Source organism: Hippichthys cyanospilos, chromosome 2, assembly GCF_059441005.1.
Source record: "Hippichthys cyanospilos isolate Australia breed blue-spotted pipefish chromosome 2, RoL_Hcya_1.0, whole genome shotgun sequence".
NCBI classification, from domain to species: domain Eukaryota; kingdom Metazoa; phylum Chordata; class Actinopteri; order Syngnathiformes; family Syngnathidae; genus Hippichthys; species Hippichthys cyanospilos.
The window spans coordinates 33,240,782-33,254,000 of NC_142370.1; the positions used below are offsets into that span (position 1 = coordinate 33,240,782).

At 39.2% G+C, this 13,219-nt stretch overlaps 2 protein-coding genes across 3 annotated transcripts in view; both read right to left on the reverse strand.

Annotated features, from left to right (window-relative positions):
* The window catches only part of LOC148428313 (MICOS complex subunit mic25a-like), a 36,982-nt gene extending 34,592 nt beyond the window's left edge, over window positions 1-2,390 (reverse strand). For both annotated transcript variants that reach the window (XM_088409014.1, XM_088409013.1), the window contains exons 1-3: window positions 2,196-2,390; window positions 525-597; window positions 33-153 (exon numbers count right to left, since the gene is read on the reverse strand). In XM_088409014.1, the coding sequence (XP_088265140.1) occupies window positions 33-153; window positions 525-597; window positions 2,196-2,279 (278 nt within the window). In that variant the 5' untranslated portion in view covers window positions 2,280-2,390. The remainder of the gene's footprint in view (window positions 1-32; window positions 154-524; window positions 598-2,195) is intronic.
* A 1,066-nt stretch (window positions 2,391-3,456) lies between these two features.
* Window positions 3,457-11,399, reverse strand: LOC148428314 (E3 ubiquitin-protein ligase TRIM39). The gene is made up of 4 exons (XM_088408558.1): window positions 10,605-11,399; window positions 9,510-9,649; window positions 7,519-7,686; window positions 3,457-5,967 (listed from the first exon to the last, which is right to left on the reverse strand). Exons 1-4 carry the CDS (start codon window positions 11,109-11,111, stop codon window positions 5,259-5,261), a joined length of 1,524 nt encoding a protein of 507 aa, XP_088264684.1. The 5' UTR covers window positions 11,112-11,399; the 3' UTR covers window positions 3,457-5,258.
* Between the last annotated feature and the right edge of the window lie 1,820 nt (window positions 11,400-13,219).

Here is a 13,219-nt window from a genome sequence, read left to right on the forward strand (position 1 = left end):
AATAATAACAGATATAAATAACTGCTTTTAACCTTTGTTGTTCTTGCTTGACTGGAGCAGGTGTTTTGCCGGTGCTGGACTGGGTGCTGGACTGGACCTGGTCCTGAGACTTCTTCAGGGCTGGAGTGTTGCCGCCGTCACTGAAAGAAGCGCCTGAAAAATCCAGAGAGCGGATAGCAAAAGAAATTTGATGGCTGACAAACTTGGAATTTTAATGGTATTTTGATAGCACAAAAAAAGAAATGCAAATAACAGAGTGGCTGATATTTTGTATACTTTCATGATTTTCTGATTGAACTTTGTTATTCACCAATGAGATATTAGCCCATAGCATGCAGACAAAAATTATTTTTTAAACATATTACTTTTGCTGGATGTAAATCACGTCGCTGTGATTCTTATGTGAGTGCTAAGAAGAAATGTAGACGGATTTTATTATGTTCAATTGTTAAACAGCGAAAATGTTTGCTATTAGGAATTTTGTATGCAAAATAATAATATGTTAATATCCAGACCTACAGTACCTGTGTCTTTCTGTGCACGAGGTGGAGGAATATTAGCGACACCCCTCATTCTCTGGAGAACATCTTCGGAAAGCTAGACCAAAGGGTGGAAAAAATGCTTCATGAGACAACAAAAAAAAAAGATGTTTTTTCTGTACACTTTTGAACATGTGCAAAATGTTCTTGGGACAAAAAAACACATTTAATTGTGGAAAAATGTTGGCAAACTTGAACAAAAAATGACAAATCAACATTCGAAGGATACAAGGTCAAACAAATCACTAAAAAAAAATAATAACAAATCAGTATTTTTTTTGCACTGTTAGTTTGAAAAAAAAAGCCCTGTTTTTGATTAAAAGGGTGTGAATTCAAATATATCACATTTATTCACTGTCATTTGTAAATTATATTTGATTTTTTTGTCTACTGTTTTTTTTTTATTATTTTCATTACTTAATATCTTAAGTTGCAACAAATAAATAGCGCAATTATTCCGGTCAAGAAATTCTGTAGAATCATGTTTGATTAAAATAAGTAAGTAAGTACTGAAAATGTTACGTCATAAATAGGTGTAAATTTGTTTTTTCAAGGTAACCGATTTACAAGTATTTTCAAAGAAAACCTCAACCAACCCGAGTATACAATAAACGGCAATGTTTACAAAATTCCGACAGTTCACGGAACTTGAATGCATCGCTGTCAGAAGCCCCAAAACAAACTAAGTACTGAAATTGTTACGTCATAAGTAGGTGTAAATTTGTTTTTTCAAGGTAACCGATTTACAAGTATTTTCAAAGAAAACCTCAACTCACCAGAGTATACAATAAACGGTAATGTTTACAAAATTCCGACAGTTCACGGAACTTGAATGCATCGCTGTCAGAAGCCCCAAAACAAACTAAGTACTGAAAATGTTACGTCATAAGTAGGTGTAAATTTGTTTTTTCAAGGTAACCGATTTACAAGTATTTTCAAAGAAAACCTCAACTCACCAGAGTATACAATAAACGGTAACGTTTACAAAATTCCGACAGTTCACGGAACTTGAATGCATCGCTGTCAGATGCCCCAAAACAAACCAAACTACGTTTGCTATCGCCTATTATTTTCACATGATTGGCACTGAAAGAGTTCGTTAATTTACCCCGTTTATAACAAAAATAAAGAATGAGTGTCTTGATTAACACAAGATTTAGACAAGACAAGATTTAACTAGTAAACACTTTGGCCCTGCGATTAGGGTTGCGTTTAGTAACAATATTCCCAAAGCTCTGCTCCATTTGAATCTTGTTTTCAAAAAGATACAAAAGAAATCCTGCGCAAACACCTACGCCGAATTTATCAGAAGAGAATAAACACCTAAAAAATAAACCTCTCATCCGACAGTTAATCACCAAATTGAAATCAGAGAGATAACACTTAAAAATTCTGCATTATCTCAGGGAAGTCTGGGGGTTCACTTGCACAGATGCGGTAATTCTCTCATCAATTTCCTTGCATCCTTCCGCATCCCCCACGCATCATTCTCGCTTAGTTAAACCCTCGTTTCAACAACGATTCGTTTGAACGAGCTCAAAATAGTCTCGGTTAAACCCGTTAGCACGGCAGCGGCTAATGACGTGTACCATGGTGACATGCACTTATAAAGTTAGCATTTAGCTAATCAACACATGCTAGCTGGATTAGCATTACCTTGACTCCACGCAGAATCCTCACTCTGTCCTCGTCGTCCACACCGAAAGACACTTTTCTCGTCGTACTTTCGCCCGAGCCCATGCCGCCTGTTATTATTTTAGATTTCTTTCCGAGAGCAAAAGCTTGATTGCCCTCTAAGTTTGCATGATGGTCGGGTGCAGCCCAATGACAGATGGGATCGGGTTGCCAGATTCGAGCATCATCCCCCTTTTATAAATACACACAACAAATAAAACGAAAGTAGAAGAAGTGATGGTGGGGGGGGGGGGGGTCTTTTTTTTTTTGGAACAATTTATGAATATAACTATAAATCGACATTTGAGGCATGATGATAATTCCTCCGGAAAAATAAAAAGATATAATATGTAGCGTATATAAGAGTTTTAAATTTACGTGGCAGTCATAGATCGTCAGTCATACAAAAACTATAAAAGCATAAGCAATCGTTTGTGGGTTTTAATTTAAATTTATTGAAGCTATAAATTCTTGTGGTCTTTTTTTTAAATGCCATTTTTTTGTCTTCTAGTAATTAAGAAATGCAAGGATTTGGTTTATTGTGAACAAAAATAAGGGAAATAAATGTAGGTTTGCTATTATAATAGCTAAAGTGTATTTTTTTTGTTTTGTTATGTTTTTATTTTGGACAGCATAATCCAGAAACACGTTGGTTAAAAAAATAGGCAATAGATTGTCTTTTTTTTTTTTTTTAATTATTAAAGCTATATTTTTTTGTGTTTTGTATATTGATGTTTTTTGCTTGCTTCGTAACTAGAAAATGCAAAGATTTTGAGGGGGTCACATCGTGGTTTATTGTGAAGAAAAATAAAGGGAAGCATTAAATTTGTTGGTTCTTATTATTTAGGTTTATAAAGCTAAAGTGGAGGTTCTTATTGTGCTTTATTGTGGACGGCTTAATCCCAAAACATGTTGAATGAAAATTATAAGCAATAAATTCATAGGTTAATTTCTAGGTTCAATAAACTACAATTTTTGGTAGTTTTTAGGTTGACTTTTTTTTTCTTTTTACCTTATTTGCATCCATAATAACCAGAAAATGATGCAAGGATTTCCTTTCTTTTTTTTTCAATATTATGTCATCATTCTAGTCATAATTAGGAACATGAACACACAAATATATTTATAATTTATTGGTATATAAAATTGACAATTCATTTTCACTCTTCAGTGTCAAAGAAGGATGAAAATTACCATCACTGATTTGCTGAGGGATTGCAAACAATAAACATAAAACAAAGACTACGATCAGCCAACGTTTTTATTTAAAACCCTTTATAGTGTCAAAACTGCTTTACAAAGAGAAATTTGGAAAACATGGAGGACACACGACCTCACGGACTGGAGTTTGACGTCTTCAGCTATTAAAAGGTTTTTAATAAAACACAACAAACATATACTGAATCATTTCTATGAACAACTTATCAATGTTACTATTCAAGATTACGTTTCCTTTATTTCTGTAACACAGCTACACTATTTGGAGTATGAGTATTAAGTCAATTAGTAGCGAATCTTAAAATGCAAACACTAAGGATTTATGATGTTGGACTTACAGGTGTGGAACTCCAGTCCTGGAGGGCCGGTATCCTACATGTTTTCAAACCTTTTCCATCCAAAACACCTGATTCAAATGTTTGGGATCATTTTGAAGCTCCTGCAGAGCTTGCTAATTAGCTAATCATTTGAATCAGGTGTGTTTGGGAAGGAAAAACAGAAAACATGCTGGATGCCGACCCTCGAGGACTGGAGTTCCACACCTATGATGTAGGTGAACTTTTTTCACTGTTGTGCAGTATTTTGACCATTTTGGTCACTTTCTTCCACATCTTTCTTGCGGTATTTTAGCCGAGTGGTCGTGCCATGTTGTCACCATCTGGGTGAAATTTCAGCTCCCCCGTGTCTCCTTTCGCTACTTTCCTTCTGATGTGAAATGCTGTTTATGTAAAGATTAATGGACTGGACAAAATAGCGCACAAGGGTTCATAAACTGCTGGGTGATTTGACAAATCAATGGCTACATTTACAAACAGAATATCTGGTTAACAATTGTGCAGTATTTTGATCATTTCTGGGTCATATTCTTCCCCATTTTTCACAGTATTTTAGCCAAGGGTGGTACACTTCTGTTCGTGTGATGACTTCCGTAATCCAGGTGAAATTTCAGCTCCCTCTTCCGCGTTGAACCTTTGACACATTGTCATCATCTGGGTGAAATTTCAGCTCCCCTGCATCTTCCGTGTTGAACTTTGACGTTTCGCCATCATCTGGGTGAAATTTCAGCTCCCCCGTGTCTCCTTTCGCTACTTTCCTTCTGATGTGAAATGCTGTTTATGTAAAGATTAATGGACTGGACAAAATAGCGCACAAGGGTTCATAAACTGCTGGGTGATTTGACAAATCAATGGCTACTCATAGGTGTGGAACTCCAGTCCTCGAGGGCCGGCATCCAGCATGTTTTCTGGTTTTCCTTCCCAAACACACCTGATTCAAATGATTAGCTAATTAGCAAGCTCTGCAGGAGCTTCAAAATGATCCCAAACATTTGAGTCAGGTGTTTTTGATGGAAAAGTTTTGAAAACATGTAGGATACCGGCCCTCGAGGACTGGAGTCCGATACCTGTGGGCTACATTAACAAACAGAATATCTGGTTAACAATTTGCAGTATTTTGATCATTTCTGGGTCATTTTCTTCCCCATTTTTCACAGTATTTTAGCCAAGGGGTGGTACACTTCTGTTCGTGTGAAGATTTCCGCAATCCGGGTGAAATTTCAGCTCCCTCTTCCGCGTTGAACCTTTGACACATTGTCATCATCTGGGTGAAATTTCAGATCCCCTGCGTCTTCCGTGTTGAACTTTGACGTTTCGCCATCATCTGGGTGAAATTTCAGCTCCCTCGTGTCTCCTTTCAAGCCTTTCTTTTTAGATGAGAAATTCCTTCGACGTAAAGAAGAAAGGACGGGACAAAATTCCGCACGGGGGTTAATTAACTGCCCGTCCGACTCCTTGGGGGCAAATGCGTCTAAAAGACAAGCAGACCCGCTCACAGGCCACACTGCAGCGTGATCCAAGAGTTCGGCGTGGCGGAGTGAACGCCGAAAGCCGGATAAACCGCATCCTTGAAGGCAACCCGAAACGTATAGAGATGCTCCCTTTGGCCTTTGATGTTATGAAACATCAAGGTGCCCCCCTCGTAGTCCAGCGCCACCTCGATCTTCAGCGGCTGCTTGACCATTTCCCGCAGGACCACGTTGGACGAGGACTTGCACGCCGTCAGCTTGCCGTTTTTCCACTGGAGCCGCCACGACACCGAGTTGTGACCCAGCCGGCTGTGGTCGCCGCGGCGGGGGATGCTCTTGTAGCACACCCCCAGCGACCACATGCTTTCGGGGCCCACCTCCACCACCCAGATGTGCTCGCCGTTGGAGAAGCTCTGGTTGCACATGACCTGCGGGGCGCTGGTGAAGCGCTCCTTGTTCTCGCCGTGCGAGCGCTTGGCGTCGATGTACTTGACGGTGCGCAGGTCGTTGCTCAGTTGCAAGCTGGGGTGGGCCGTGGACAAGTTGAAGGTGAGGTCCAGAGGATTGAAGAGGATGCAAAGGAACTCGGCCAGCCGGCTCATTTCCGAGCGGAAGGCCTCGGTCCTGAGTTCTTCCTGCAGTTGCTTGGTGTTCAGGGGAGCGTTTGTGGGGATGTTGTTGGAAATTGAAGTTGTGGAAGCCCGCTTTAGCTTATCTTCTATCAGTATGAACCTAAAAAGGGGAGAAGATACTCGGTAAATCTCCCTTGTTTCATCGTGAATGATCTGAAGCTGAAATTTTGGAGAAAAGGACAGGATGAGGTTGTGTTCCTTGCTCCTTGTTAGCATGTAGCAAGCATAAACTGGAGATTTATCGCTCTACTGCACGGGTGTCCAACTTGAGGCCCGGGGGCCAAACTGGGCCCGCCACGTCATTTTTGTGGTCTTCGAAAGCAAGTCTTGTCCATTTTCATGACCCTTGCTAAACCCAGTTCCAAAATTCGAACTTGGCAAGTATATTAATCAATTTGAGAATTTGCAAACATTTTTGGTTTGTTTTGTTACAGTAACTCAAAATTCATTCAACAAATTCACGTCTGATTTCAAAACTCCATCATTTTCTTGTGTGCAGTAATAATCTGATGAGATGATTTAAAATGAGTTTGGTTTGATCATTTATATGAGGGAAGATGAAGCTACAAAATGGCTCTTGACGAAAATGAATTTGACTCCCTTGATCGACTGTAGTTCCCGCCAAAGACGTCGATGCCGCTGATATTGAGGGACGGACGTTTCTTTCTGATTTGACGGAACACCTCTGCCGCCTACCGGCTTGGCATGCTTGTAAATGAAAACGATCGCACTGAATAATAACTCAATAAACACAGACGTGGATTCTTCTGGTCCGTCATTCGTCAGGCACTGGTCTACTTCTGTCTGCACTCACACAAACTCTCTTTCTGTTTCAGTACTTAATCTTAAAGTTAATGCCCTGTCTGTGGTTCTACAGTTACACTGCAATTGAAACACAGTAAAATAAGTGTAACATGAAAACAAAGGCAGCTAAGGGGTTTAACCCTAGGCCATAATACACCATCACGTTTAATACAGGGGATGAGAATGCAATTAACAATTATGTCCGCTGGATGGCAATATCATGCTTTAGATGACTCTTAAATGTCAGTTCTCAATTATAACACCCTGCCCTACAACTACAGAAGACGTTTTCATAAACATTTGTCAAAATTCTGTCACATACACTACAAGTGAAACAAAGTATTGCTGATTTTGAATTTACCTCAAAAAACGTCTTTAATTAGGGAATTAAAAAACATCTATCTTGTATTTCCTTGCCAAGAGCCAATAAGAGAAAGAATGCAAATGTATTCTCCATTCATTGGATACTTGAAGCGCATACCAGAATGCGCTTATCAGCAGGAAACCTGAAACCAGGACTAAGACACGGAACAACTACAAATAAATCTGCGTTATAGAACGACATAAAACGGATATTTATAACGACGGATGAAATTTGAAATTCCTGCATTTTTAATTCCGTTTTTTTTAGCAGGCTATCATTCATTGGTCCGACGGCCTGACGGACAGCCTATCAGTGCAAACCATGTGCCCACCTCTGCAACGTATTATCTAGCAACCATAGAACTGGAAATACAAGTCACTGTAGGACACGCATCTCTGTTCTGTTTTCTCAGTCGACTGCATGTGAAAAGAACAAGCGACAAATGTAGCTATAAATAAGCGAGATAAAAAAAAAAAAACATACTGGCTTACGAAGCGGCATGAGTCCGTCATGTTGAGAGCCTCGCTTGCACTTTGCTGGGCGTCCACTAGCAGCTGCTGTTGCCGCTCCAGCGCGCCCACGCCCACTTGCCAGCTGTTTCGACGCAGGCGTACCTCATCGTCCAGGAGCTTCTGCAATCTGTCGCGATACCTGAAAACAAAATCCAAATTAAGAGAAGGTGCGTGCCAGCTCGGGAACAGAATGATTGAATGTTGTGCTTGCACACAGATCCAAGTATCTGTATTCTTGACTGACAAACGTACGTGAATGTACTAGCAAGTACATTCAAACGTGAATACATTTGAACACACTTGCATGAACGCGTTTGTAAACACCTCATTCAATATATTTGCTTCATTTTTATGACTACAGTGGGCCCCCGTGTTACGAGATTAATCCGTTCCGCGGTTGGGCTCGTAAGACCAACTCACCGTATGGCGGGTTATCCAAACTTATGTTAAATAGCTAATGCATTTAGAACCCCAGGTAAAAAACATCGAAATTGTACATATAAAATTGGTCCCAAAATAGTATAGTAAGTGCTACACATATATAATACACATGAATACAATCAGAAAACATCATAAATGAAAAATATAGAAAGGATTTCTTTACCTTTGAGTGGCGCTTATAATCCCCATATTCCCTAGTAAGGGTAGCCTAGGCTAGGCTAGCTTAGCTTTCTTCGTATATTTTGATTATCTCCATATAAATCATGTTCTTACTTCTCTCTTTAACATCACTAGCAATCTTGGGACCCATGGCTAATGCATTAAATTTTGAATTAACCAGTAAAATGCACTCTAAATACGGTTTTGTAAGCACTCACGACAGAACAAAGCTTTACCGTTCCGCCATTTTGAAACGAGTGAGGCCGGCCAATAGCAGACCAGCATTGTTGTGACGCGTTGCATGATAGCAGTTTGACGGCAATAGTAAATAAGTGCAATTAACTAAAAACGTCCGCAGATGGAGACAAAACAACACAAATACAGCCAAGCCCCTAGGGTCATGACAGTTGTTTTTTACCATAAAGAGGAGACGGAAAAAAAACCTCCACGTCGCAACATGAAAAAAACGCTGTAACCCGAGGGTCCACTGTACTTAAAGATGAAAACCAATTGGTTTTTAATCATTCAAAAATATTAACGCCTTGTGTACTTCTCCACGCTTCTTTCACAGATATCGGGAATTATTCAATCAAAATTCTAACTCTCGCCATGCCAACTGACAAATAAAATATTTTCATGTGTTTTGCAGGTTGCAGGCTTGTCCTGTGCTGTGATTCTAATGAGATATGGAATTGTTGTTTTCGTTTTGATTTGAAAACCGGTATTTCTACATTGCTGACGCGCGTCGCAATGGAAAACGGCAAATGTTATATCAGTGAAACGAAACGCGGACAAACGCTGCATGATTCCAAAAGATGACAGATACGCTGACAGCCATGCATTTTTATCTTCAACCGTCACCGCCTAGTCTTGCTCTTCAAGTTTGAAGACGCGAGCCAAAATCCACGTGCTTTTTCTGAACACGTGGACTGCTGGAAATGGCATAGTGACCAAAAATCTCAAGCCAAAAAAAGGAATGTAATTATTCAAATTTTTTTAGGTCTATTGACTAATGTGATATTGTATTACATCAAAGGGACAAGGTGTCAGATTTAGACTGCGTTTTATTGAAAAGGAATAAAGTAATGATCGTAAATGTCAAAAACTTGCAAATAAATGTATTCGTAACGACTAAAAATATGTTTTAAATATAATCGTGGGTTAGTTATCATTATATGATATGACATGGGGGGGTGGCACCCCTCTGGAGGCTGCCATGTCTGTTATAGCTACGGACAATGGTAAATGCAGAACTTCCTGCTGTCCGTGATTTAAGTAAAAAGTACGGAGTATTTTGATAATAAATAGTGATGCAAAAATTCGTTTGTTTCATTTCACTTGTTTGTTTTTTTGTCTGCTTACCCGTCCACCAGCCTGGCCATGACTTCCACCGTCGTGAGAGCCTTGTTGACCAGTTTGTCTCCAACAGCTTCAGACAGACCCTGCTGCTCCTTAATCTTCTCCACCAGGAAGTCGGTCATCTTCAGCCTGTTGGAAACCACCTGCATGCGCACATTTCGTCCGTGTGTCAGTCATTTTTTTTTGCGTCATGTCAGACTGTTTCGGGTTTTCTTTTCTTGTTTGAACAATTGGCTTGAACAAAGGAACGCTATAGTCGCTCCTTCAAGTTTTCCATCAGATTTTGATATCGTGCCAGCACTAACATTTATTTGTGGCAAGGGTTTTCCAGGTATACAAAAAAAAAAATTCTAACTGGAAAATTTGATAAAGATCATTTATCCCTTTTCACGCTGTACTGCTAGTACTATACCGCGGTGTTATTGTTTTTACATTATCTGCGATAAATGATTTTCTTTGCACGCCTGTTTTATTATCCTTTCTGCTTTTTTTGTCATACGTTTTATGTCAAGCTACGACATTTCACCTTGCTAGTCTGTGCAATCAACGTGTTTATGCAATTTGACTGCTTATATAATTATATGCATACATATATATTTATACATCTATATGCAGTGTATGTGCTTATATATAAATACTGTGCTATACTAATTTTTTTATGTTTGAACAGAGATCATATAATGCATTTCCTAATTTTTATGATTGTTTATAGAGTCTCACAAAAAGCATAAAACTGAATGAATACATAACTTTAAATATGTTGTATAATCTAGTTTCTTGAGAATAGCAACTGCTCGTCACCTGTCAAGTTAATGATTGTTTTTTTGTGGACCAAATAAATGAAGTTTTAATGGTTCAAAAGTTTAATTAATCATACACTGTGATAGCATGTTTTAGGTTTGTTTTTTACCCAAAATGCTTTGCACCAGTTAAGGGGTACTTGGATGAAAACATATGTCAAGTTTCAAGAGTCTCACAGAGGGTACATCACTGAAAAACGAAATGATTAAAAGGTAACAATAAAATAATCAGATTTTGACTTTGAGCAGTTTATAATTTTGATCAAACGATGCCGAGATTTAAAAATGTGACAAATACCTTGCTGCGGACCTCCAGGGCATGCCTCATCTCCCCTTCAGCAACGTTCAAGGTGAGAAGGTCATGGTTGGGGTGCAGACCCTCCATGAAACATTTGGAGCACAACAACGTCGTATCGGTGGAGCAAAAGTACACAAAGGGACAGGAATGGATGTCGCACTTCTTCTCCGTCTGCGCGGTCTCGATAACCGGAGTCGGTTGGTCCGGAGTCAGTTGGTCCGTAGTCAATTGGTCCGCATTTATCTGGCTGATCGGCGGAGCGCTGGCGTTCGATTTCGATGCGATGTAGCCGCTGATGATGCTGCCTAATTTGAAATTCTTCTGCAGGGATTGAGCACCGTGAAATTCCAGACGACACTCCGGACATTGCAGGGTCTGACTGCTGTTGTCGATGGTCTGCGAGATGCAAACTTTACAGTAGTTGTGGCCGCACGGGAGAACCACGGGATCCAAAAAAAGCTGAAGGCAGATCGGACAACTCAGCTCATCTCGCATGGAAAAATTCATGATGGAAGCCGGCGAGAGTCTTTTACTAAGATCCGCTGATATAACCTCAGCTGCCTTTGAGGACTTTGCAAAATCTTCGGAGATTCTCAGCTAGCCCGCGGCTGGATGCAGTCGATGCTGGGAGACAGGCAGCATGTGCGTTCGCATGAAAATGAGACTTGAAGTCAGCCTTAAGTTGGCATTTGATAGGCAGCGTGCACATGCGCGCCAAGAACAACAACATTCCTCTCCTGCGGAGCAGGAAATACACCTCACCATGAAGACATTTTACGGTTAAAAATATGCAACGGCGATCAAAGCTCCATCAACACTGGTTATTCTTTGCCTTGAAATACCAAGAGCGAGACGTCACATTACGCAAGGCATTTTTGCTGATGGTTCTAAGGTTCTGAAACGGGGGTACGGGTAACCCTCCAGGGGGTGCTGGATTTTTTAAATCAAAAAAACGTGCAAAAATGCCTTTAAAAATAGTTATTGACGTAATGGAATGCTTCAGGAAAATGTAAGCTCACAAAACACATTTTATGTTCGGTCGGTTATTCAATTTCATTATTTTAAAAAGCCAGATTCGCCCCCATGCTACGATGGTTTGACCCAGCTTGTCTGGTGCCTCCTCTCGTTACCTGTCAAGTTCATGATTTATTTGTGTGAACTATCAAATATTTATTCATAATTACTTCTTTTTGAGAACAAGTATGACACCTTGTTGATTATTTTTGCAGTTAAATATTTTTATGATGATGATGATGATAATGATTATTATTATTTAATAGGAATTTAATGACTTATTTTATATCTCTACTTTTCTATTTTTATGAACACATCACCATCTTTTTGAGGTCTGACACTTCCTGTTGGTTATTTTTGTGTTTAAATATGTATTAAAATTAAGTAAATGACTTATTTTATATAACTTATATAATAAATAATGAATAAAATAAATCAGAAACTAATGGCAGGTTTAAGTCTTTTTTTTTTAACTCAAAAATGCTTTGCTCTGGTTAGGGGGTACTTGGCTGAATTTTTCTTTCAAAGGGGGTATATCACTGAAAAAAGGTTGAGAATCACTGAGGGAGGGGATGAGACAGGTGACGTTTCAGTCGACAGAAAAATGGCTAAATAGATGTAGTATTGCCCCAAGCAAATTATGCACAAGCGATGAACATTATGTAATAATTTTTGTCTGTACATTTTGCACAGGATTCTTTAATACAAAAAATGTTTGTTGGGTTTATTTCTTCATAAACCCAACGTGTAGCTAGCTAGCTAGCTAGCTACAGCATCCATGTAGTGCCGTGCTAGCTTAATTGCTATACTGTATACATATGTATATATGAATTATGTGCAATGTGTTTATATGTTGACACTGTTGTTGTAAGCGGGTGATTAAAAAATCTTTTGAATAAAACAAACAAATTCAAAAAAATTTGGGGGGCGGGCATATGGCCCAGTCGTTGTTCATACCTAGCATGTTTACGGAATTGGGCACACAGTGAATGTGGGAACCTGCTTTAGGTACACACAGTTGATTCTCAAGTAGCGGATGACTCATGTTGAGGGTAAACAAAGAATGCAGAAACTTTTTTTTGTTTTCATTGGAAGTTGCCTGGAAGCCAGTCAGTAGAAATATTCATAAAAACAAAACATTTAGCTTTATATGATCGTTTCTTTCACATATTTACCATGTGAAGGAGGCGCTTTCGGTAAGGGTCTCAACACATGATCCCACGCATGTTTGATGTGATTCCATTCGTCAGGTTTTGTTGAAGAACAATCAACATTGATTGACTTGATTACAATGATTGCTCTGCCAATTTCAGTCAAGTGAAAGCAATCATTTTAACACTGGTTTACACTAAACAAGTTGACAGGGACCGGTTGACTAATAGGTCTTTGGTGCGCTCCAGTTCACTTCAGGTCAAGTGTGAATGCTACGCGTGAATGCTAAACAAACATAAGAAATGACCTTGTTTTAAAAAGCCACTCCAAAAAAAAACAAAAACAAACAAAAGAAGGAAAAATGACACGGTTTTACGCTCAAGGGCGATATTGAACTGAAAGGTTGGTGTGGAATTGTATGTGTAAATAAAATATGCATGTCGACTTAT

Bases quoted from the DNA above. Each gene is read 5' to 3' on its own strand.
- LOC148428314 (XM_088408558.1), bottom strand. From the start codon at position 11,111: ATGAATTTTTCCATGCGAGATGAGCTGAGTTGTCCGATCTGCCTTCAG. The intron at 7,687-9,509 runs GTAAGCAGACAA...TTTTGTTTTCAG, and splicing joins ATGGCCAGGCTGGTGGACGG to GTATCGCGACAGATTGCAGA. The intron at 5,968-7,518 runs GTATGTTTTTTT...TCCCCTTTTTAG, and splicing joins TCATGCCGCTTCGTAAGCCA to GTTCATACTGATAGAAGATA.